This window comes from Hyperoodon ampullatus (assembly GCF_949752795.1).
Source record: "Hyperoodon ampullatus genome assembly, chromosome: 20".
NCBI classification, from domain to species: Eukaryota; Metazoa; Chordata; class Mammalia; order Artiodactyla; family Ziphiidae; genus Hyperoodon; species Hyperoodon ampullatus.
The window spans coordinates 6,030,591-6,057,599 of NC_136933.1; the positions used below are offsets into that span (position 1 = coordinate 6,030,591).

Genomic DNA, 27,009 nt, shown 5'->3' on the forward strand with positions numbered 1-27,009 from the left:
CCGCATCCCCTGCATCGGCAGGCGGACTCTCAACCACTGCGCCACCAGGGCAGCCCACAACTTAGCAACTTACTTAATGTTCACAACAGCCCTGTGAGTTAGGTGCTGTTATTATCCCCATGATTCAACTGAGGAAATTGCAGCTTGGGAAAGTTAAGTAAGAGCCCAAGGTCATACTTTTTGTAAGTGGTAGAGTCAGGGCTGGAGCCATTTGACTTGAAAGTCATCACTTTTAACCACTAGAGGCATGGCTTCCCTTCTTTGGCTTTTCTCTCTCATTGTTCTGGTTACAGTTTACCATTGGTGCGCTCCCTAGTTCAGGTCCTGACTTCCCTCTCGCTGGGTGATTGCCTCTGTTCAAAGACTTTAGCCATCATCTCTAGGCTAAGGACTCCCAACATTTTGTTTGTAGTTGGGTCTCTCCTACCATCTACTAGACATCCTTGCTCAACTGCTCTGTAGAGGCTTCATAAGAAAAACCTTAACACATCAGTCATAGACTAGACACCTTCCATTAAGACCAGGGCAAATGCTTACAAAACCTCCAGCAACTAGTTCAAGCTCTCGAGCAGAGAGCCCACTGCCAAGCAACAAATCCAAGGCGTACTTATTACTTATTCTCTGATAACAGGAACCAAGTTCATCTCCCCCATCGATGCCGTGTCTTGGTGAATGGTATCTTTTCGGAACTGGCAATATAATTTGTGGGGCACAGAGAAGAATAAAAATGTAAGAGCACTTGTTCAAACTTCTTCAGAATTTCAAGACTGTGACAGTAGAGTATGAAGCCAAGCGTGGGCCCTTCTGCACGCAAGACCCTACCTGACAGCATGGGCTGGTCCTAGTAACTCTGTTGACGTCGCTGATCGTTAGAGACCTAAAAGTCATCCCTTATCACATCCAACAGAACACCAGTCTTGCCACTCCTACTGCCATGATATTTCTTATGTTTCCATGATCTCCAATGCCACTGCCATTGTTTTCAAGTCCTCACCATTTACTATTGGAAGAGTATATATTCCAATCCTAAACTGATCTCTTTGTCTCAAATCTAAGCCCATGATACTTGCCCATCGTTGCAGGCTTGGATTCCTTTTACAACCTCCAAACGCATCCCCCTGCCTTCATTATCACTCCCCATTTTATCCCACCCCTACTATTTTTTCCCCAAATACTACCAGTCATTTAAATGCATATTTCTTTACAATGGGCAATGCTTCATTTAAATATGATTCAAATATACGAATATAATAAAGTCATTTCTCTGCTTAAAAACATTCCCTCTGTTTTTAGGATACATTGAAACTCCTTTATTGCATGACCCTTTTTATTCTTTAATGCTTCAGCCATATTGAGGTGTGTGTACTTCCTCAATAGACCTTGTTAAGCTGCTAGTCTTTGAACACCCTTCTTTCTCTTCCTGGGATTTTCTAGCCTTTGGTTTGCATATTGTACACTAATCACCCTTTAAAACTCATCTCATGTATTGCCTCATCTAGGAAAATCTATGCTTACCATGTACTTTTTTCAGTACCCTCCCCTTCCCTGTTTTGTCCATGGAAAGCCCCACCCCCTCTGCTGCCCTCTAGTCTGGGTTGGGGACTCTATACTTCTAAACTGTCTGCTTATGTTTATATAGCCCTTATTTCATTGTGTTGAAACAATCCATTTGTCCATTTCTCCACTAGTGAGCTCCTTGAAGGTAGGGTTGGTGCCCTTAATCTTTCTACTATCTAGCTCAGGAGGTAGCATCCTAGGTTTGCTTATTAAATGGTTATTGAACAAATGAGTCATTAGAGCAGAGATTCTGGTGCTTACAGGGTTAGGTCTAACCCGGTTAATGAAACAATACTTGAGTCAATGCAGTGTTCATCTACAAATGATCCTTGAACAACATGGGTTTGGACTGCATGGGTCCACTTACACGTGGATTTTTTTCCATATTAAATACGGCAGTGCTACAGTGTTCCGCAGTTAGGGTTAGGATTAGGGTTAGGGTTAGGGTTGAATCCCAGGATGCGAATTTCAAATACTGAGGAACCACATATACGGAGGCCTGATCAAAAGTTATATGCGGATTTTTCACTGTGGGGAAGGTTGGTGTCCCTAACCCCCAAGTTGTTCAAGGGTCAAATGTATTTCTTCTCTTAACGGATGATATTTTAAGTACACTGCTAAGTGCTGTAATGTAAACATGAGAAAGCCATGGATCTTTTCTACAGGGAACTGACAAATTAGCAAGTGAAATAAGACACACACACACACACACACAGCCATGATCACTACATAAGAGAAAAGCGACATGTATGAAAAGAGAATAAAACATCTGTGGGGACAGAGTTGAGAGAGAATTCCCTACCTTCAGGTGGTTTGGGTAATGGCCTGAACTAGTGGGTCTCTAATAGATATGGGTGGGAAGTGATTGTTTTGGCATGATCATTGGAGATCTTCCCAGGGTCCATGAGGCTTTGACTATCCTTGGAGAATTAGACAGCCTGTCATGTGTACTCTTCAAATGACCCTCTCTTCAAAGGACAAGTTTTCCTGGTGTTGCCCTTTACTCATTCACCGTGCCTCCACCACGTTAGAAAACCACCAGCAAAAAATAAGAAACATAATTCCTGTTCTGACTTACCGACAGTGTTATAGACAGGGAAAAAATGCCATGGAGGGAAAACCCGTTGTAAACTTTTAAAAATTAGAGATATATAAAATAATTGTGACATCAAAATCATTGTCTTTATGGTCTGGAAGAAACAGAAGAGCTATTCTACGTTTGAACGCATGTTGTTTAAAATTTCCATAGATTCACGTAGCCTATCAATTGATTTTTTTTGTGGATGAATTTGCAGATCACATACAGGATTGAATCATAGCTGGAAAGCATCTTAATCTATTTATCTCTGATTATTTTTAGATGTGTGAAAACAGACGAGAGAGGTAAGTGAATTATTGAAGGCCACAGAGCAGTTTTCTTTTTAACAGACTTTATTTTTTTGGAGCAGTTTTAGTCCATAGCAAAATTGAACAGAAAGTACAGAGTCCCCATGTATCTTCTACCCAACACACGCACAGCTCTGCACACCAGAATGGTACCCTTGTTACAACTGATAAACCTACATTGACACATGATGAGCATCCAAAGTTCACAATTTACATTAAGGCTCACTTCTGGTGGTGTACATTCTATGGGTTTTGGGAAATGTATGCCATGTATCCACCATTATACTCTCATACAGAATAGTTTCACTGCCCTAAACATCCTCTGTGCTTCTCCTGCTCATCACTCCCTCTGCCCTAACCCCTGGCAATCACTGATCCTTTTACTGCCTCCATGGTTTTACCTTTTTCCAGAATGTCACATAGTTAGAATCACACAGTCTGTGGCCTTTTCAGAGTGACGTCTTTCACTTAATAACATGCATGTCATGTTTCTGCAGGTCTTTACATGGCTTGATCACTCATTTCTTTTTAGCCCTGAATAATATTCTACTGTAAGGATAGGTACCTTGGTTTATTTCATGCTTCCAATTTTTGGCAATTATGAATCAAGCTGCTATAAACACTCATGTGCAGGGTTTTTTTTTAATGGACATTAGTTTTATTTTCCTCTCCTCAAGTTATGAATGTTAATGCTATTTCTGATATAATGAGCAGTGACATTACCACATGTGGTAGCAATATAAGCACTTTCTCGGATTACGTTAATCTTCCTTCAACAGGGAATTCTCAGTTGTACGTCTTACAGTCTTTAGAAAATCCATGATATCGGTGCCTCCAGTTCCTTTACTTTTTGGTTCTGAAGGCTCTTCCGAGGTTTGTTTTCTCTTGGATAGCTGGCTTTCAGGAATCACAATGTACTTAGCTACTATTTGCAAATGGTAGTTTCTCAGAGAGACCATAGCTTGCACACATTCATTATAAATGTCCTGCAGGGTAGCATCACCTTTTGAAAGGACAAACTTACGGACCGAGGGGCCTGACTCTAACCAGCGAAGAAAGTTCTGGTGAGCTGATGGCATATATGTTCTCATTTCCTGGAGGAATTTAGCAGCAGAGTCTGAAGGAACTAAAGACAAAGATGGATGAATAAGGAGGCCAAAGCATTCTCTAATCCAGGGAAGAAGGGCACAGTGAGGTCGGAGTGGGTGGCCATGAACTTACAACCATCTTGTTAGCATCCTAATAGTCTTGCTACTAGTAATGGTAATTATTGGAAAATATACTTAATTCTGAAAACCACATGAACCAAACTCATAATATTTTCGTTTTGCTTCCTTTCTCACTTTCCTACTGGATTTGATCCTTCTAAGAAGGACAGAGTATATGTACTATACCTGACAGATCATGATACTGAATCCAAGAGAATATAAGGGATCATTTTTAAAGAAGTGAATGAGCTCAGGAAAAAGCGTATTATCATGCAGCCCAAAGCTTTCCCCCTTTGACTCTTCAATAGAAGTTTAGGAAGACAAAGAAAAGTAGAAAGAAGTTCTTCCTGGAGCTTCTTCCGCTGCCCCCTTAATCCTCTAGAAGGAATATAATGAGTGTGGCTCATCTTTAAACTTTGGTGCAGGCATTGCCCCGGGACCCCCAAGGCAGTAGGACAGCAGAACTAGACAGTGCCAAGCCTCTTCACTCCCCAGTTTCAACTCATGGTCTTATCTCATTTGCAGGAGACTTTCTTTTTCTGAATCTGGTCTTACATTTTCAGAACATGTGATATTGGCTTCACCACAGTCCATCAGACCTCATAGACATGTTCAAAGGTCAAGATCAAGACAGTGTTGAACTTGGTCTAAGTTCTGGCTTCACTGCTTTCTAGCTCGTTAACAGGGAGCCTGGCTATTATCCTCTTTAAGTTTCTGCTTCTTCATCTGTGAAATGGGATGATTGCAATAAAGTCTCTACTATTCTCCTAAAAGCATCAGATAAGCTCAGATAAGATGCTCATAGGAAAGTACTTTTTAGATACTATTCTATTAGCATAAGAGATGATGATTATTTGTCATTTGCCACTCACCTCCACCAACAGTATGCTGAATGCCCAGCAGAATATCGAAGCACTGAAAGATGCTGCTTTGGGCTGCACTGCCCCCAGCAAACTTCTTTGGGGTGTCCCAGACACCTTCATACAGCAGACCCTCTGGCAGCAAAGGGTTGCCTTTCCAACTAAACCAGGAAGGAAAGAATAATTGTTATTTTATGAATTGCCAAATTTTCATATGTCAAATCTTGCAATAGAAGATGAATGGAAGGTGAAATGAGATAGATTTCATTATACTTCTTCCACATTCTCCCTTCTACTCATGTTCATGCATGAGAATAATAAATAATACGGTTCTGAACAAATCTGGCATAAGTATTCTATGCGTGAAACCTACCAAAGATTATTCTACTCTCTTTAAAATGGCTAGCTTCCCTGTCCATACTCCAGCGTATGCCTGGCCAAGTAATAACCCAGAGAATAGTCTATTGTTTCTTACAATGTGTATTTTAGGATATAAATGGATTCTTAAACTGGATTGATAGTAGAGACCATCAGTGGAAACGTGGTCTTCTTTATGTGAATTGTATAAGAGAAAACAGATTCAAGCATAAGGCTACATACCCAGACAAGTATATGCGAAGAACATTGAAAAATAGGTTTGGGTCCACATATTCTGAAAAAAAGATGAGATATGTTTAATTAAGTAGCATCAGATAGATTGGGAAAAATCAAGGTGTTATAAACAACTGATCATGGATTTCAGCATAGGATATGAGAAAGGCGTTAGGTCAACCTGTGCAGAGAAATTCCCTGAGGACAAGCTCTCTCTCACCTGCCCATTCTCATCGCCTGTGTCCACTGAACGGGGTCTACCTTGGGGCTAACACACAGCTTGTACCAAAGAGCCTGGGCCCGCCCACCACTCATCCTCAGAATACCAATTCAGCTGCCAATATTTACTTAAGGCGACTTCATGTGTTTACTGATACAACAGATAAATTACTTACATAAAGGAAGCAACAAGCCGAAACCAAAAGAAGACTGAAAACAAAACCTCCAGGAGCCCTGTGGACAACGGGTGTCCCTCCCCAAAGGTTGCTAATGTCTTTGGTTTGAAGGTCAATCTTCTTGCCCAGGCCCAGCGATACACAGTCACATATTTGTTACGAGCATCCCAGTAGGGCACATTTCCTTTTGCAAATCCTTGTTTCCATACTCTTTTGGTTATTGTTGGTTTTTAGCTGTTAATTTGCAATAACTTTTGAGCTCAAAGGCTTTTCTATTTTTCTTTTTGTTTTTTCATTTTTTAGTTAGCTTGTGAAAAAGCAGAATTCGCACATGGTTCCTATCAAGCAAAAGCTAAGTTTTTCAGAACTTAAAACCTCCTGTACTTTTGGTAAGTTTCTCCACGGTTTTTAGTGAGAGACAAGGATGTTCCTTAGAGGTAAATAGCCCTAGCTTGGAATTTGGCTTCACGATTTACTACTTATGTAATCTTGGGTCATTTATCTTATCCCTCCAAATTTGGATTCCCTTATAAGTAAAATGGACATAATAAAACCTGCCATATAGAAAGTATAATGATTTAGTGAGATAAAATAAAGCGCAAACACACCCACTATGTGAGAGTTGGTTTTGCTTTTATTTTCTCTACATCTTAGATAACTAGAAACATTTGACCATGGCCTGGCATGTTGTAAGGCATACAATACTTGCCATGAATTTGGTGAAACATTTCAAGGGCTCTGTGCAGACTAGAAGTTATATCAAGCAATGCCTTTTGCAAAGTGTCTGGGTCTTCACGTTGTATTGCATTAAATATAATGGGGACCACCTTTAAAAAAAAAAAGAAAACAAACACTTAAGATTTCCTAACACTAAATATTGGCATAGAATAAAATCCTCCTAAATCTTAATCCTCCAATTAAATTTCATATTTCCCTTTCTTTCTTGGGCTGAGTACCCTTTGATTGTTTGACTAATTTCCATATATTTAATTAAGCTTGGATTTGTCTTTATTCACTTATCACTTAGAGATAAGTTTATATAATTCTATATATTTCTATTTCTGAGGGACAAAACCATTAGATTTATGTCACTGTGTGATAGAGTTCCAATGCCAAGTTGCATTGAAAATACTTCTCTCTTACTGGGTTTCAAATTTTATTCTAAATATATGGCTCCTACATTTTATCTTTTAGGTAATACACAAAACCAGATAAAATATTTATTTCTTCCAGATGATCCCTTGTCTCCAATTCAGTCATCAAATGCTCTATTCAGTCAGGATAAAGTTATTTCATGCAGAATATAGTTCAGCTACTAAGTGATTGCTCTGCTTATGTGAATCAAGATACACATTTTCCAGGACGGACTGACATACTTTGATTGCAGAAGCAGCTGCTGTTTCCACCACCAGAGAGACCAGGAAGAACCCTTTACCACAGTCCCCGCCAGGAAACGAGAATAGGATGTCCATGTTCCTAAGAAAAGTAATCCAGGAAGTCAAGAATTTAGAAATATATAAAACAGAAACACTGAAAAGAAAAGAATTTAACAAAAATATTTATATATTTGTTGAATATTTATTAGTTTTCAAGTCTTTTATTTATCCTACATTTTCAAAATAATCTTGTGAGATAAGTATGGCAGGTTTTACTATATCCATTATGTAGTTAGGAGTAGTAGTGTTAGGTCTATTGTCTAAGGTCATATAATTAACAGTAGATTAAGCTGAGACTTGAAATTCCTTTCTAGAACTTGAAACTAAAAACTTTAAGACTAGTTCTTTCTCTATTATCCCATCAATTTTTCACATGCACATGTATTACTGTATATATATACACACATACATATATATATATATATAAGCTCAATGTTTATAGAGATATCTGTGAGGTATGGTTTTTAAAAGTAGAATTTTGGCTTAAATAAGTGTATTCATATCCATATTTTTATCTATGAGCCTGATTCAATTTCTCAGTGATTTATCTGCCTAACAAGGGAATTGACTGGGAAATCCAAATAACTGATTACCCCCTATTTTCTTTTTCACTGAAGTTTTGCATTGATGCAAACGTGGTCTCAGTATCTGTATATCTCTGAGTTTCATGGCAGTTAAATTTATGGTCTCAACCCAGACCACTTCCTTACTAGCTGTGTGGCCTTGAATAAGATTATTTCATCAGTTTTAGCCTCATCTGTCAAATGGGAATGGTGATATCATTCTCCCATTTGAAAACCTTCCATAACTTCCCATTTAAGATACTGTTTAAACCCCATATCAGAGCCAAAGTCCTACATAGTATTTTTAAGTTTATTTTTTCATCCGTTTCCTGTACTGTTACTTCCGTCATTTATTATTTATCAGCAACACTAGCCTTCCTTCGGTTCTGAAATGCATCAAGGTTTTTGTTACTTCAAAGCCCTCACTCTTGCTGTTTTCTCTGCTGTGAACATGCTCAGCTTTTCCTTCTTCTAATTGATGCCTAGTCATTCTTCAGGACTCAGCTTCAATAACTTGCTATAAGGATTCTTCCCTCATGCCTTTTGTTTGGTTAGAACTCTTAGCATTTTACTTTCTTAATCCTTCTCTTAATCATATAGTAATTTACATAATTTTCATATATCTTCTTTCCTCCACATTAGCCCAGGTTCATCAGGGCAGGCTTATTCCAATGATACTGACTTTTGTTTCCTTAGCTCTTAGCCTCTAATTTAGTACACAGGCCAAAAATAGTAAGAATTGAGTCAAAAAGAATAGATTTATATTTCTGGCCTCTGAAGTCATTGAGTCATAGATACATAGGTGTATGTGTATTTTGTATATATGCATATTAATTAAACTTATTGACAGATCTTCCTCAACTTATGATGGTGTTACATCTCAATAAACCCATCTTAAGGTGAAAATATTTTCAGTTGAAAATTCATTTAGTTCACCTAACCTACCAAACATCATAGCTTAGCCTAGCCCACCTTAAATGTGCTCAGCACACTTACATGAGCCTACAGTTGGGCAAAGTCATCTAACACAAAGCCTATTTTATAATAAAGTGTGGAATATCTCACATAATTTACTGAATAATGAAAGTGAAAAACAGAATGGTTGTCTGGATGCAGAATGGTTGTAATTGTATCAGTTGTTTACCCTTGTGATCGCGGGGCTGCTGGGGAGCAGTGACCACTGCCCAGCATCACAAGAGACTATGTACTGCGTATCTATCTCAGGAAAAGATCAAAATTCAAAATACGGTTTCTAGTGAATGCGTACTGCTTTTGCACCATCTTGAAGTCAAAAAAATCTTAAGTCAAACCATCCTTAAGTGGGGTATCATCTGCATATGCAAGTATATATATTAATAGCTATAATATCAAACAGACATAGTCTCATCACAGTCATAGTCCTTAATATTTATTATAGTCCTTAATATAGTCCTTAATATTTATTAAGGACCAGAACTACTTGCTTTTTCAACAATTATTTGAATTACTTTTTGCCTAAAATCATTTGGTGCTTCAAAAGAACACATTTGGAGGGTATTGATACACCTATGTTTACTCTGAGTAACAAATAATTCCTAGAATAAAAAAGATTGAATACTCACTCATAAGTCATGGGCCTTAGGAAAACAGCCATGAAGCAGTGGATCAATTGGAAGAGAGAAAGGAAACCAGTGTTAAAATTAAATGCTTTTGAGTTATTGTTATTCCATTTAATACTACAGATCTAGCAAAGGTAAAAACAATAGATAAAAAATAGAAAAAATATGTTTTCTGATATTTATCAAGTAGGCATCACAAACGCCTAACTTAGGACTTTTATAAGTGAAATAAAAAATTAAATATGCAAGGAGCACACGTGGAGAGTCAAAACTAGTTGTTACTCATAAGAAAGTTTTCTAGATCAAATAATTTCATTTTGTGGTATTTCCCACATCTAGAATACTCCTCTGCAGATGCACACTGAGAGCCTCTGACCCTTAATTGCAGCGGGTTCCATTACTCAGTGCTTAGGAAGTGCCTAGTTTCAAGCAGGCTGCTTTGAAAGCCCAGACATTGCCATCTATCCAGCCAGTCAGATTAATCAAACTGAACACTTAAGATGTGTGCATTTCACTGTATGCTAATTAGACACCTCTCTCTCACATGCATATGCATTTTACACCCTAACAGCAGAAAAGAAAGCCCTGGTGCCAAAGATTAAATCAATGACTAACTCCCCTTGATTCAAATAGTGTGCACTCCTTTCATTGCTGTTATAATCACTGTTTACTTACCCACTGGGATCCTTTTTCTTCCAGTTTGCCAAGACACAATCTGCATAAACCAGAATAGGGGGCAGTCCTAGCTTCTCAGATACCTTGCAGTAAGGAACAGCAATATTGCTTGGCAAGACCTAATTAAAACACGATATTTAGTGTTCACATTTGAAACGTCTCACCTTTTCTTCTGCTTTCTGGGTGTCAAAACATTAACTGTTACACCTAAGGGCACAGTGAAACCAAACAAATGTCATTTTCTCTTCCTCATTTCGTAACTTAATCCCAGTACTTGTTAAACCCTTACGTTTTAGATTTGTGATGATGCAGACCTAATCTGGGCATAGAGAGAACAAAACAGTAGAGGGCGAGAGGAAACAAAGGCTGTATCTTGATTTTCTAACAGCCTGTGAACCATTTGCTCATGCATCCAACCATCCATCCCACAAATATTCGTTAGGCAACTCCTCTGTGCAAGGTACTCATTCTGTTTCCCAAGCTTCACAAAATGCAGTTACAATGCTTTTAGAATTTTTTACATTAACTGTAAACTGGATATAAATCTGTCATGTTAGCATAAGAAATATGAGAAAATCTCCAAACCTTCCGGACATCTCCATCACCTTCACCCCACACGTACGCCATGGTGATATACCCCAGAACCAGATGTGCAAGGCGTTGTGACTTGTGTCCTTGGAGGCCGTCAGTGCTGAAGGTTGTTAACTGAGAATAAACAGAGAGGTTGACCCAACTCAAAATGCATGTTGTGATAGCTGCAAAACCGCGTTAACACTTTGAAGACGCTAAAACGGAAAACGTCATGTTTTTTCAAACCTTCTCAACTTCTGCACGTAGTTGGCCATTGTTAATCAGTTCAGGCAGATTTTTAGCAATGGAAATCCAGGCATCATAAGGGTGAGGTAGCTCCTCCTTGAAAAGAAGAAATAGGACTTTGATTTACTAGTGGAAGGTATTATAAACTAGTTTTGCCTCCGCTGATGGTCCGTCTTGCCTCTTTCTCAGTGCTGTGCGATGCTGACACTCTCTTACCTGTGGAGTGACACCAGCCCATGCATTGTCATCGGCACACTCAGGGCTCAGGACCTTCTCTGGGCTCTTCTTCTTCCTCTCATCCACTTCTTTTTCAAAGGTCGCTTCAAAAGTTTCACTGAAATCTTCCTGACTATTCCATTCTATTCTTATACCTCCAATGAGGAATCCTATGGATTATACGTTTTCACATTAAGTAATTTATTGCTCTCTGCTATTATTTTTTCTCTTCTCAGCTAGATTTTAAGGTTTTTTGAATGGAAGAGAAATGAGATTTATTAAATGTCAGTAGGAGACTAGGCAGTTTTACTCAGTAACTTCTCCTTTAATTATAATAATGGCCCCAAAAGTTGATTGTTATCTCCATGTCATAAATAAGAAAAGCAAGTGTTGGGCAGTTTTTGTAACTTGTTTTGTACATACAGTTTATTGTGATTCAAACATGAGGGTTTCCAGCTTTTAAAAAATCTTGCACTTTTTACATCTCACTACCTGATGGCAAGGATTTTATCATGCTTTTTTTTTTTTTTTTTTTTTTTGGTACGCAGGCCTCTCACTGTTGTGGCCTCTCCCGTTGCGGAACACAGGCTCCGGACGTGCAGGCTCAGCGGCCATGGCTCACGGGCCCAGCTGCTCCGCGGCATGTGGAATCTTCCCGGACCAGGGCATGAATCCATGTCCCCTGCATCGGCAGGCGGACTCTCAACCACTGCGCCACCAGGGAAGCCCTTTATCATGCTTTTAATCCTATTTTTCTTAGCACAGTACTGGACATGTACGAGGTGCTGTATATATACATGTATACATGTTGATTGCTTCCTTTGGTACTACAGGCTAATTTTTTGCCCAGTAAGTAAAAATGAAATCCAAATAAAAGAGTGTTAAAAACAAGACAACAGGCCCAAAATGGAGTAACTTAAGTCCCATGTCACCAAATCAAGACAATACTTATTACAGTTTCTGCCTCTCCCAAAATGGAATCCTAAACCAGTCAATCCAGAATTAACCTGGCCAATAAGTAGTGAAGTCATCTGCTCATAGGCCGCTGCTATTCCCTAAAGGAACATGACCTTGGCACACCAATCCACTTTTTGCTGGTGTAACTTCCTTGTTCCTGCTCTCTTCTGCCTAGAGAAGTCTTTCATTGTTGCGCAGATCCTGAGACCCCCTTTCTTTCTGCTAGTTGGGATGCTGCCTGATTCATGAATCCCTGAAGGAAGCCAATGACATCTTTAAAATTTACTCAGTTGGGTTTTGTCTTTTAACATGTGTCTCCCTGGATCTTATATTTATAATCACATCTCAAGGGAAACATAAAAATCAAAGGCCTAGGCCACACCCTGAAATGAGATTCAGATCCCTGAACAACTCGCCTAGGCCTTCTTCATTAAGCTGCTTCCAGACATGCTCTTAGCAGCACCAATACTGAACTATGGGGACGGAGGACACATCAAGAGTTTACCTGAAACCAAGGTGAGTGAGGCTTTAAGCTTCAAAACTAAGTTAATATTATAAAGAAGCTATAAAACACGAAGACAAATGTAACCTAAACTTCAAACATGTTCAGGGGCTGCAGATAATTGGCCAGACTTAATCTGTCAGGGCAGATTTTTAGGAATGAAAGATCCAGGCAGTATATTCACTAGATAGGCACCTTTCTTGTTTGCTCTGAGTTTTTCTCCCTAACCACACAAATACTGTGCTCTGGTGTTTTTAGTAATACATATACATTTTCTTTGTTGTGTGTTTCACTGTGTAGCATGCCTGACTTTTTGATTATTGCTATTTCCCCAAAATAACAGAGATACTTTTTTATGTGTCAAGATGAGTGTCTTATTGGACAGAACTTTCAACACGTGTAAAATTCAATCAGTAACATCCTTCTGGTTCACAGGATGCCTAAATGACAGAATACAAATTAATAAAGAGTAACACAGAGGGCCATTCAACTCCTGCTAGATTAGAGAATGTATTTTGCATCTACATGGAATCAGAAGACATAGAATAGGAAGCTGATAGATTATAAGAGATGAAATAGACTTTTTTTTTTTTTTTTTTTGCGGTACGCGGGCCTCTCACTGCTGTGGTCTCTCCCGTTGCAGAGCACAGGCTCCGGACGCGCAGGCTCAGCGGCCATGGCTCACGGGCCCAGCCGCTCCGCGGCAAGTGGGATCTTCCCGAACCGGGGCACGAACCCACGTGCCCTGCATCGGCAGGCGGACTCTCAACCACTGCGCCACCAGGGAAGCCCGAAAAAGACATTTTTGAACACATAATTTCCAGGAAAGATCTTCAGTGAGGAAATAAAAGCAACCTCTTTTTTTTTTCATCCTGTTTCAGAATATTGAATCTAACTTCCTAAGCATCTCAAGTAGCAGCATTATTTTTTAAGTAGCTCAGGAAGAGTTTTGTTTTGCTTTGTTTTCAGGTTTTGCTTTAACCCTTGGAATCTGTTTTAGAGGTCTACATAATTACTGTGATTTTTTTATTTTCTGAAAGAACCAACTTTTTAGGAAAAAAAAAGAATAAATTTGATATGAGGCTTTGCAGTTTCTGAAAAAGTTTTTTTTGGGGGTACCATTGATAACTACATCCTTGAAACATCCAATCCTGGCACTGTGGCACTTGTGTGCTTGTATGAAGGGGAAGTAAGTCTGAATATTATTGATTTGCAAATATAAAGTAGACCAGTGCTTTTAGCAAAAAAATTAAAACATACTTCATTTTCTTCAATTAACTTAATTATGGGAAGAAGAAGATTAGATTGGGGAAAAAAAATTGTTTGAGATTTGCCTGAATTACCCAAGGTAGTTACAGGATGTGATTTCTAAGTACAGTTAGATTGGAATCTCTGACTGAATTATATATACGCTGCCTTTAAAGCTTCCCTCTAGAGTGTGCACTCATCCATTTGAGCCACAAACAAATAGAGACATCCTGATATACAGCATTGTCACAACATGTAACTGGTTCCTAGAAATCCTCTCCTGGAATCTCATGTACCTTGCTAAACCCAAGAGTAGGGAAAAAAACCAACAAAAAAATGCCTTGTGATCTCTCTTCCTCTTGAGTGAGGCTGTGTAGCATAATTAATAACGGTTTTAAGATCACAGACTCTGCTGTCATACAGAGCTAAGTAAGTCAGAAAGAGAAAAACAAATACCGTATGCTAACACATATATATGGAATCTAAAAAAAAAAAAAAAAGGTTCTGAAGAACCTAGGGGCAGGACAGGAATAAAGACGCAGACATAGAGGATGGACTTGAGAACACGGGGAGGGGGAAGGGCAAGCTGGGACGAAGTGAGAGAGTGGCATGGACATATATACACTACCAAATGTAAAACAGATAGCGAGTGGGAAGCAGCCGCATGGCACAGAGAGATCTCCTGTGACCACCTGGAGGGGTGGGATAGGGAGGGTGGGAGGGAGACGCAAGAGGGAGGAGATATGGGGATATATGTATGATTAGGCTCACATCCTATCTCTGCTATTACTAGCTGTGTGTGTTTGGATAATTACTTAAATTCTTGCATTCTACATTTCTCATCAGGGAAACAAGATTAATAACGTACATACCTCTCAGGATGACTGTAAAGATGGAGTAAGTTAACATTTGTAAATTTGCTAAAAAAATGCAATGTTAAGTGTTTGATGATTACAATATTAATGATAAGATGCTTTTCCTGACACTCTTGGGAAGATAACTTAGGAAAATGTAGTTTTAAGGCACACATTCACTCTAATGCTTGCCCTTTGTAGGCAAAACTTGTGGAAATAAAAAGGTAGCTCTAATTCTCTCTAAGCCTGAATCTTAGGCTCAGTTAACACCGAGCAATATTAATACAACACAAAGTTGCTTGGTGCCCAACCTCAAAAACATTATCAAAGCAGGAACACATACTTTATACAATCTAAGGTATATCAGCTGAGAAAGGGGGGTCTTTGACTCATGGGTCATTTATTACTTTTATTTTTTCAAAATACCCTCTGAAATGCAATTGCCTTAAACCAAAATACTTCTGTAGTCTCCTTAACTCATCACACTCTGTGCCTGTGTAAGATAAGAAAGAAGTGCCTCTAAGGCTAAGTTTCTAGGTAGAAAATTTTAAGAAAGTTGAGACCCTTTTTTTCAAACTCTGCCTCCAATTTTGGTACTGCTTTATCCACTTGTTCAATAGAAATTACTGAACCATATTTGTTCAATTGAAGTTAACTTGTCCAGGTAAATCATGATAAGAAAATATTTTTGCCCAGATTTCAGTGCCCTCTCTTACCAATGGATTGGGCAGAGCAAAGCCCACATCTTCATCTATGTGGTATTCTTCAAAGATCTTCCAAGAATTTTCCACAGGAGATGACTTGTCAGGTGCCATTCTTATAGCCTGCTCCTCAGGTACTTCTCAGTCTCTTGAGTAGTTTCAGATCATCTATTTATTACAGAGGTTGCCATAGCCAATGACCACAACTCACCGCGTAGGCAGGAAGAAATGACTTCCACTTTTAGGATAGTTTCATTTTCTACTTTCTTTACTTGTACTCTGATGAAAAATAAAACTACAAAAGCCTCACTATTCATCATATGAAGAAACTGGAAGTTTATATTCCTGGCAAACATTTATTACTAGGAACATCTACTGACTTAAGGAAATCAGAAAGGGCCTGAAACAACAAAAACCATGAAAATAGGTGACGAGAAAGAACATTTTTATTTTATGGGAACTTTTGAAACTTTGAATTAAAATAATGAATTTAATCATGGCTAACATCCTAAACCATCACTTAGTTATTACAGTCACTGGCTTTCTTTAAACCCCCAGGGTTCTTTGAACATATTAGTGTCTTGTTTCAGTAGCCATGAAAGAAAATCTCTGGTACCCAGAGTCAGTGCCTCTGAAATAGAAAAAAAAAAAAAGAAAGAAAGAAAAGAAAAAAGCAAGCACATGAAGAATTTAGAAACACAGCATCTCTTCACCCCCTAGCTCCATTTTTCTTCCCGAGTATTTTGTGAATTCACAATGATACTTTCTTCTTCGTATTCCTAATGAGTCATTTTTAAGGAAGATTTTCCTGCATCTCTACTTTACCTGATCTCTAAGGGACTGATAAGGAAACAGTCCACATTTGGAGATTCTGGAATATGTTCATAGTTGAAAGAAAGGATAAAACACCTTGAAAATGGTTCTTTCAAAATGCAATTAAGATTGCATTTGGTAAAGGTTTTCAGGGTTTCTGCAGGTCTGTGGTCACTTATAGGCATCATGTGATCTTATAATCTCATACAAGAAGCTGAAGCAAGAGAAGAAGCCATGTTATTCCTTATGACGGTCAAAAGGAAAAAAAAGGAGTTAATGTTCAGTATATTAAAAGACAATGCAGTGCTGTCATCCAGCTTGTCAGTACTTAAAATACATTTCAATAGTACATTATATTGGAATGACTACATTATAGAATGGTTTTCACACTATTCTTCCCTATTACATTATGGCTTTTTTTTTTTTTTTAAGATGTAGTTTTGCAAGAATAGGCTCCCTTTACGGTAAATATAGAAGAAACTGAAACTAAAATTACACAGCCAAGAGAACACAATGATGACGCTTTTTAAAATGAATTATTCATCCTCCTACACTGTTGGTGGGAATGTAAGTTGATACAGCTACTGTGGAAAACAGTATGCAGGTTCCTCAGAAGACTAAACATAGAATTACCATATGATTCAGTAATCCCACTTCTGGGCATATATCCAGACAAAACTCTAATTCAAAAAGATACATGCACCCCTATGTTCATAGAAGCACTATTCACAATAGCCAAGACATGGAAACAACCTAAATGTCCATTGACAGAGGAATGGATAAAGAAGATGTGGTACATATATAATGGAATACTACTCATCCATAAAGAAGAACAAAATAATGCCACTTGCAGCAACATGGATGCAACTAGAGATTATCATACTAAGTGAAGCCAGAAAGAGAAAGAAAAACACTATATGATATCACTTTCATGTGGAATCTAAAATATGACACAAATGAACCTATCTACAAAACAGAAACAGACTCACGGACATAGAGAACAGACTTGTGGTTGCCAAGGGAGAGTAGGTTGGGGGAGGGATGGAGTGGGAGGTTGGGATTAGCAGATGTAAGCTATTATATGTAGAATAGATAAACAACAAGGTTCTACTGTGCAGCACAGAGAACTATATTCAATATCCTATGATAAACCATAATGGAAAAGAATATAAAAAATGTGTGTGTATATATATATATATATAATATATATATATATATACATATATACATATATATATAAAACTGAATCACTTTGCTTTACAGAAGAAATTAGTACAACATTGTAAACCGACTATAATTCAAAAAAAGATTAAAAAAAATGAATGGTTCATGAGGCTAAAACTGCTGAAATCAGGCCCAAGGGAGAATACAAAAAATATGATGTTGGCCTATCCATATGGAAGCCAAAAATACCAGCAAATTTTTATTTATTTATTTAGATAGATACATGATAGATATAATTAAAATATGTCACAACAATAGCGTGAATATGAGAATAGATATAAATGCTATTAAGATTCTTGCATTTTCTGGAACGATAAATGAGAACTAATTTATAAGGGTTTTGAAAAGTTACAGATGTTTGTTCTAATCTTTAGGGTAATAAGTAGGTAAATGCTGTTACAATTATAAGCAATAAGCCAATAGATGGAAAAACTGATTAATAAGTAAATCTTAATCAATACAAGAGAAGACATAAAAAGAGAAAAATGGATGCTAAACAGAGCTATCACAAAGAAAATAGTTCAATGGTAGATTTAAAATCATGTATATCAATAAATACATCATATGTAACTTGACTAAGCATTCCAATTTAAAACTACAAAGATTGTCAGACTGGGCTTTTAAAAACATCATATTTATATGTCATTTAAAATGTAAAAATCCAAAATATAAGGATGCAGAAATGTTGAAAAGTAAAATGATAAAAATATACATCACAGAAAACAAATATTTTTATTTGTAGCATAGCTACAAATAAGCATAGCTATAAGTAGCATAGCTGTGTAAATATTTAGTGTAGACTTTAAGGCAAAAAGTATCATTAGATACTGTGCTATGCTTCCATCTCATGATTTTGGAAAAATAAACACCACATTAAGCTCAAAGAATGTAAAAGGAAGAAAATAATGTAAGAGGAAGTAAATAAGTGAAGATATTAGTGGAATAGAAAAGTATATACCTATATTTGAAAACAAAAATTCTAAGCCCCTAATAAGACTAATAAAGAAAAAATAAAGGAGGAAATACGTAATGTCAAGAATGAAAAAGGGCACATCACTGCAATGCTACAGTAATTACAAATATATTAATATTCCAGTGAGAGTCTGAGCCACTTTTTTGTTGTTGCAAGCTTTAACCAAAAAGAAGTGCAAGGTATTTAGAGTAAATATATTTTCCTTAATAACTACATTTCCCTAATTTGTCTTTGAAAGAATGCCACACACACCAAATAATTATCAACATTTTAATTATCAAACACTTAAATAGCATTTTACTAAACAATTTACAAATGTTAACCCATTCCTTTCTTGCACACATCCTAAAAGGTATATATGTTTTCCTTATTTTCCTTATGATAAATGTAAGACATGTAGAATTCAAGTAATTGTCCAATCTCACAGTTAGTAAGTGGAAAGACAGGATTTCAGCCTAAGCAGTCTGGTTCAAGAATCATGATCTTAAGATCATTATGATGGGCAGCCTTTCTTAAGAGATTAAAAAAGCACTGCTTTTTTTTCTTCTTCTTCTTCTTCTCTTTTTCTTTCTTTTACTCTTGGGTTTAACAAGGAATGTGAGTTTCCGGAAGAGGATTTCTACAAACTAGTTACACATTGTGACAATTCTGTGAATTTTATGCTAGTACATCTTTATTTGTTTATAGTTCAGATAGTCCACACTCTACAGAGCACTTTCAAAATCAGCAAATAGATTTTTAGTCAAAGAACCCAACATAACTGTACTTAGAAATCTCAGCATATTACATAGCAAAAGGAAAGGTGAAAAGCAACATGCAATAAGAACAAAACATGGAAAGAGAATAGGAACAAAGCACAAATGTGCTCAGGTCCCATAGTCAGCCTTCCACTTCTGTGGTTCTACATCTGCAGATTCAACCAACCAACCAACCAACATAGTTTAGTATTGTATGTATTTACTGAAAAAAAATCTGTGTATAAGTGGACCCTTGCAGTTCAAACCTGTGTTGTTCACAGGAAAAGAAAACTACAGGACAATATTCTTGATTGAATATAGGTGCAGAAATCCTCAACAAAATACAAGCAAATCAAATTCAACAGCACATTAAAAATATCATAAACCATGACCAAGTGGGATTTATCCCAAGGATGCAAGGATGGTTTAATATATGAAATAAGCTAACATGATACACCACATTAAGAGAATGAAGAACAAAAATCAAATGATCAACCAAACTGATGCAGAAAAATAATTTGACAAACTTCAACACGTATTTCATTATAAAAAGACACAGCAAATTAGGAATTTCAGGAAATTATCTCAACAAAATAAAGGCACTGGTGAAAAGCTCACTGATGACATTATAGCCCATGGTATAAAACTGAAAGTACTTCCTCTAAGATCAAGAGCAAGGCAAAGTTGCCCACACTTGCCCCTTCTGTTCAACGTAGTACCAGAAGTCTAACCCAGAGAAACTAGTTAAGAAAAAGATAAAAGGCATCCAAATAAGATATAAGGAAGCAAAATTTTTGCTCACAGATGACATGATTTTATACATAGAAAACCCTACAGATTACACACACACACACACACACACACACACACACATATACACAAACCTGTCAGAAATAATAAATGAATTGACCAAAGTTTCACAATAGGAAATCAATATACCAAAATCAGCTGAACTTCTATATATTCATAGAGAACAATCTAAAAAGGAAATTAAGAAAATAGTTTCATTTTTAATACATCAAAGAGAATAAAATACATAGAAATGAACTTAACTAGGGAGGTGAAAGTCTTATACATTGAAAACTACAAACATTGCTGTAGAGATTTTTAAAAGACACAAATGGAAAGATATCCTGTTTTCATGATTGGAAGACTTAATATTGCTAAAATGTCTATAATACCCAAGCAATCTACAGATCCAATGCAATCCCTACAAAAATTTCAACAGCAGTTTTTACAGAAACAGAAAAAAAAACCCAACCCTAACATTTGTATGCAACCACAAAGGAATAGCCAAGAATGTTCTTGAAAAAGAAAAACAATTCTGGAGGCCTCACATTTCCTGATTTCAAAACATATTACAAAGCTACAGTAATTAAAACAGTATGGTCCTGACATAAAGATAGACTTAGAGCAATAGAATGGAAGAAATAGCCTAGAAATAAATCCACACATATCACCTGATCTTGATAAGGATGCCAAAAATACAGAATGAGGAAAGGAAAACCTCTTCAACAAATGGTGTTTTGAAAACTGGATATCCACATGCAAAAGAATGAAATTCGGTGCTTATTTTACATTTTCTGTTTCTATTCATCCACAGATGGACATTTAGTTTGTTTCTGCCTCTAGTTATTGTGAATAATGCTGCAAAGAACATGGGTGTGCATGTTCATGGGAGACCCTGATTTCCATTCTTTTGGCTAAATGCATGGAAGTGGGATTGCTAGATCATATAGTATTTTTTTAATTTTTTGAGCAACCTCCATACTATTTTCCATAGTGGCTGCCCCATTTTACATTCCCACCAACAGTTTACAAGCAGCTAATTAGCAACTAATTCTCCAATGTTGAACCTCTAAAGACACAAGACATAGGTACAAACCTCTCCTGGCTGATCCACAAGTTTACAGACTGAATTAAACCCATTCCAGGCAATCCACAGTCACAGGAACTAGAAATGAAACATTGTTTCTGAGTTTTGGGTCTGTTTTGTGATATTATTGTAACAGCTCACTGATACATACACTACGACCCATCAAGTTAATTTCTTTGTACTTTCCCAAGAGAAATGCATGTAAATATCCAGCAAAAGACATGAATTAGAATGTCCATAGTGTCACTGGTTTCCATAGGAAACTACCCAAAAGTCCATAAATAGATAAATGGACAAATAAATGTTGAGCAAAAGATGCCAGATACAAAATGATAGATACATCATCGTCACATTACAAATGTAGCAACATAAGAAAAACTAATATATAGTGATAGAAGTGAAGTTAATGGTTACTTCTGAGGGTAATAAATAGAAGTGAGCATTATAGTGGGATTCTAAGGGTGATGGTAATGTTCTATTTCTTTCTCTGAGCTCTATTTTTACAGCTAAGCTTTGTGAGTAAAAACTGATTGATAGTGATGTCAGCATAATGGCAGAGTGACTCACTAATTTTTTCTCTCCCCTTTGATTTACAGCTAAGTAAACATCCATAACCAAACCTAAGTACCTCTGTACATTACACCAGGAGGCCAAGGAAGTTTCAACTCCTCTGTGCATCTAAAGTGGGAAGACAGGACTTCAGTGGTGGCTGCAGAACCAAGGGAGCTGGTGAGCCTGCCCCAACCCCACTTGCCATGATCAGAGGAAAAAGGAAACCTATAGAGAGCAAAACTGGGCAGATACCCACAGCCAATAGAGAATTTAGAGAATTTGTGGAGGTCCAGGTTGGCTGGACAGTGGGACCTGGCACACCATCAGAGTGGGATAGAAATGAATTTGGAGGCCGAAGAGGTGGAGGAGCCCTCCAAGTATGTCCCTACTCCAGAGTGCCACTGCAAGGAGTGGGTTTGGGGCAGGATCAGAGGTGACCACGCCTGGCTGAGGAGGTGTAAGGTGAAAGTAGTGAGGGACCACTCAGCTGCCCAGTAGTGTGAGTTGCAGCTGCAGGGACCTGTTTCTCTCCAGCAGCACCCAGATTTCTGATGAGGGGCCTCGGTGACTGGTGGGGGGAGAAGAAACAGGAGGGGCACACAGGAATATCAATGGGCATTGATATTCCTAAACAGCTTTCCTGCTGTCCACTTTGAGATTTCAGCAGGGGGCCCACCCACAAAGTGTCCCAATTGAAGTTCAAGCATCTCCAGAGCCTGAGGTGCTGGCCCAAACCTCCTCCCACTCTGATGACAGCTCCTTGTGCACAATCCCCAGTGCATCCCAAAGAGACAGCTCCTGTAGGAGAAACCACAAACTTGACCTGCAGTGCCACCTCCTGGAATAAATAAAGAGTTCTAATTGCCAGTCTGTTGAATCTTGAGAAGCAAAGTAAACATAAATTCTTAATTAGGGAAGGTGTCAGGCTACATCAAATGAGAAAGGACAAGCTCATATCATCACACATTATGAAAAATCAAGGAAATATGGTATCACAAAAACGAATTAATAATTCTCCAGCAACTGAACTCAAAGACAATGGAATACTGTGATCTAACTGATAAAGAATTGAAAAGAGCTGTCATGAAGAAATTCAGTGAGTTGCAAGAAAATTTAGAAAAACAACTTATTGAACTTAGGAATAAAATTAATGAAGAAAAGGAGTTATTTACTAAAAATTAAAATTATGAAAGAGGACCAAATGGAAATTCTCAAGCTGAAGAATTCAATAAATGAGATGAAGAATGCAATAGAGAGCATAGGTAACAGGACAGATCACATGGAAGACAGAATAAGTAACTGGAAGAATAGAAATAGAGAAATAATGCAGTTAGAAGAGGGTAGAGAACTTAGATTTTTTAAAAAGTGAAGAAACCCTATGAGAGCTGTTGGACCCAGTCAGAAAGGCAGATATAAAAATAACTGGTGGGCTTCCCTGGTGGCACAGTGGTTGAGAGTCTGCCTGCCGATGCAGGGGACACAGGTTCGTGCCCCGGTCTGGGAAGATCCCACATGCCGCGGAGCAGCTGGGCCCGTGAGCCATGGCCGCTGAGCCTGTGCGTCCGGAGCCTGTGCTCTGCAACTGGAGAGGTCACAACAGTGAGAAGCCCACGTACCGCAAACAAACAAACAAACAAACAAACAAACAACTGGTGTACCAGAAGGAAAAAAAAAAAGGAGAAGGGGGCAAATAGTTTATTTAAAGAAGGAAAAGCTGAAAACTCCCCAAATTTGAAATAGAAATTGGACATACAAGTCCATGAAGCTAATAAAACACGCTATTATATCAATGCAAAAAGCCCTTCTCTAAGACTTACTGTATGAAACTGTCAAAAATCAATGATAAAGAATCTTAAATGCAGAAAAAAGTAAGCAACTTACAAAGAAACCCCAGTCAGGCTATAAGCAGATTTCTCAGCAGCAACTACAGACCCGGAGAGAGTGCAATGACATATTCAAAGGGTTGAAATATAAAAATTGCCAGTCAATGTATTCAGCAAATTCCTCCCTCAGATATGAAGAAGAAATAAAGGCTTTCCCAGACAAATAAAAGCTAAAAAAGTTCATCACCATTAGGCTGGCCTTGCAAGAAGTGCTACAAGAAGTTCAAGCTTAAATAAAAAGATGCTACTCAGTAACAAAAAAGCATGTGAAAGTACACAACACTCATTCATCTATTTTTCACCTTTTGAGACTCTAAATCTCAAAAATAAAGAGACTTAGAAAATGTAACTCTGTATTAAAATGGTGTGTCAACCACTTAACTATAGTATAAGGGTTAAAGGAAAAAAGTATTTAAAATAGGTATAGCTACCATAATTTGTTAAATAAAAAACAAATTGTGACATCAAAATATAAAAGGAAAGGAGTAAAAGGGTGGAGCCTTTATGGGTGAACAAAGATACGCTGCTATCAGCATAAAATGGACTGTCTTATGTATGAGGTGTTTTATGTAAGCCTCATGGTAACCACAAAGCAAAAATCTAGAGTGGATTCACGGAATATTAAAAAAAAGGGGAGACTGATCATATCACCAGATGCAATACTTTCTCTGTTTCTTTGAAGACCTTATGGATAATTTCTTTCTCTCCTTTCTTCCTTCAGCTCTGCAGATGGTCTTTCTTTCACTTAAGCTTCTTTTTTGTCTTGGTCTCTTTTTGTCATAATCAATGCTTTCCTCAGATGTCTTGTCATTCCTAATTGTCTGCTTGTGATCAAAAATGAGTCATTACAAATCTGCTTGGAAGCTCTGTTCACATAGTTGAAGCTTGCTAATTTGACACCTCACCATGGAGTAATTTTTCTGGATTCTTTCATTGGATAACCTCTGAAGTCTCTGTCTTAACATCTTTTCTCTTGGACTATAAAGTTAACAAAAGAACATTCTTTTCATATCTCACTTGAAAAGTAGATCTGGATGTAGTGTAGGGGAATAAGACATTTTTAAACTTAATTTCTGTGTTTTCGATATGATACTCTAGTCTTCAAGGGTCCCTGAGTCCTGAGAATCCTCATTTTCCCTTCCCAGAGAATGGTTCTCCAAGTGTTCATTTAGACCAAAGAAGGGGCATGTGTGTGTGTGTGTGTGTGTGTGTGTGTGTGTGTGTTGGTCGGAGGAGAGGGTATAACTACTTTTAAAACAGGTTTTCAAACAATCTTCTATTTTTAGTTCCACGTTTACTTCTACTTCCAATGTAATAAATGTTATCAAATCCCTTAACATTTCATGGTTCTCCAAGTTGTTTGACTGCTTCTACAGGCTCCTGATGCAAATTTTTGTATTTACTATTTCATTCATCTATTTTTCACCTTTCAAATTTTGCTGCTTTTGTCTTCATCTTGGTTTTTTGTCCTTGTGAGGTTTTTGCTTTTATATAAATACCTTTGTCATCAAGAACATGAAAAGACATCTATAGAGTGGCAGAAAAAATATATACATATACTGTATTTATATAGTGTACAAAATATACAAAAAACTTGCAATTCAACAACAAAAAACCCTACTAAAAATGTGTAAAGAACTTGAATAGACAATTTTCCAAAGAAGATATAAAAATGCCTAAATATGCACATGAAAAGATGCTCAGTATCTTACTCATTAGGGAAATGCTACTCAGAACCATATGAGGTACCAATTCACATCCACCAGAATAGCTATAATAAAAGAATAAAAGAAGCACGTGTTGGCCAGATTGGAACCCTCATACATTGCCATTGAGGATGTAAAATGGTTCAGCCACTGTGGAAAAGAGTTTGGGTGTTCCTGAAAAAGGTAAACATGGAATTACCATATGACCCAACAATTCCATTCGTAGGTATATACCCAAAAGAATTAAAAACAGGTCCTCAAACATATACATATAAACACATATTCATAGCAGCATTATTCTCAATAGCCAGAAGGTAGAAACAGTTCAAATGCCTATCAATGGACAAATGGATCAACAAATTATGGCATATATATGTGGTATAAGTGGAGCATTAATCAGTCATAAAAAATAAATGAAATTCTGATACATGTTATAAAGTGGGTGAACCTCTAAAACATTATGCTAAGTGAAAGAAACCAGACACAAAAGGTATTTTTAATTCTATTTTTATTACTTATCTGGAAAATTTTTATTTATAGAAACAGAATGCAGATTAGTGGTTGCCAGGTGCTGGTGGGAGGATGAAAGGGGATGAGATTGTTTAATGGACATGGGGTTTTGTTTTTGGAGTGATGGAAAGGTTCTGGAACTTCGTAGAAGTAGTGCTTATACAGCATTGTGAATGTCCTAGATGCCACAGAATTGTTCACTTAGAAATGATTTTATGTTATATGACTTCCACCTTAACAAATAAAAAACAATTGAGTGTACAATTAGCCTCACATCTGTACAGCAGTCAGAACACTACTCTGAACTGGAACTGTAAGTAACAGATAGACCACATTTTATTGGTGTGATTTAGTGATTGGTACATATTTTCAAGGACCTATTCCTTTTTATCAGTAGCTACATTATTCTTTTCTTATGTTGTAACAGTATGACATCAACAATTAATCCTTTTAATCAGGAAAATTATATTTTGGAAATAAGTTGGTATAACTGTGTCACGAAAGTGTGTTGCATTTTGTCAAATGCTGTTTTTGCATCTTTGACGTGCTCATGTGGTTCTTTTCTTTCATTCTGTTTGTGTGGTGTACTACACTGATTGTTTTTGTATGTTGAACTTCATGATGGAATTTATATTTGCTACAAACTCTATAGGAAACAAACCAATAAAATATTTCTTTTAGTATCTGTCGTGGTCCAAGCGCAGGTTGGAAGAAGAACTTCCAGACACGAAGTATTTTAGAAAAAAGTGAGTTTATTGAGAGAGAACAAAGAGCAGAGTTAGTGAGGGGCACTGCGAATCCAGCGGGTCCACTTCCTGATAGACCAGGGAGAGCAGACCCCCTTTGTGTGCTACTAGCCAACATTTTTTTTTTTTTTTTTTTTCTTGCGGTACGCGGGCCTCTCACTGCTGTGGCCTCTCCCCTTGCGGAGCACAGGCTCCGGACGCACAGGCTCAGCGGCCATGGCTCACGGGCCCAGCCGCTCCGCGGCATGTGGGATCCTCCCGGACCGGGGCACGAACCCGTGTCCCCTGCATCGGCAGGCGGACTGTCAACCACTGCCCCACCAGGGAAGCCCTAGTAGCCAACTTTTATAGCCTCAAGACAAAGAAAATTCTTGCTGGCAGGATGGCATTAGGTGATTGGTCAGGATGCTTCAAGGTTACTACATG

The 27,009-nt window shown here is 37.6% G+C and overlaps 1 protein-coding gene across 1 annotated transcript; it reads right to left on the reverse strand.

Annotated features, from left to right (window-relative positions):
* Nucleotides 1–3,704: 3,704 nt before the first annotated feature.
* IDO1 (indoleamine 2,3-dioxygenase 1) lies at nt 3,705–15,677 on the reverse strand (the record flags this gene model as incomplete). The annotated part of the gene is given in 10 exon segments (XM_079726786.1): nt 3,705–4,069; nt 5,024–5,172; nt 5,612–5,661; nt 6,699–6,824; nt 7,374–7,473; nt 9,598–9,612; nt 10,270–10,388; nt 10,855–10,974; nt 11,086–11,181; nt 15,579–15,677. Coding segments are annotated over 10 exon segments (1,239 nt in total).
* Between the last annotated feature and the right edge of the window lie 11,332 nt (nt 15,678–27,009).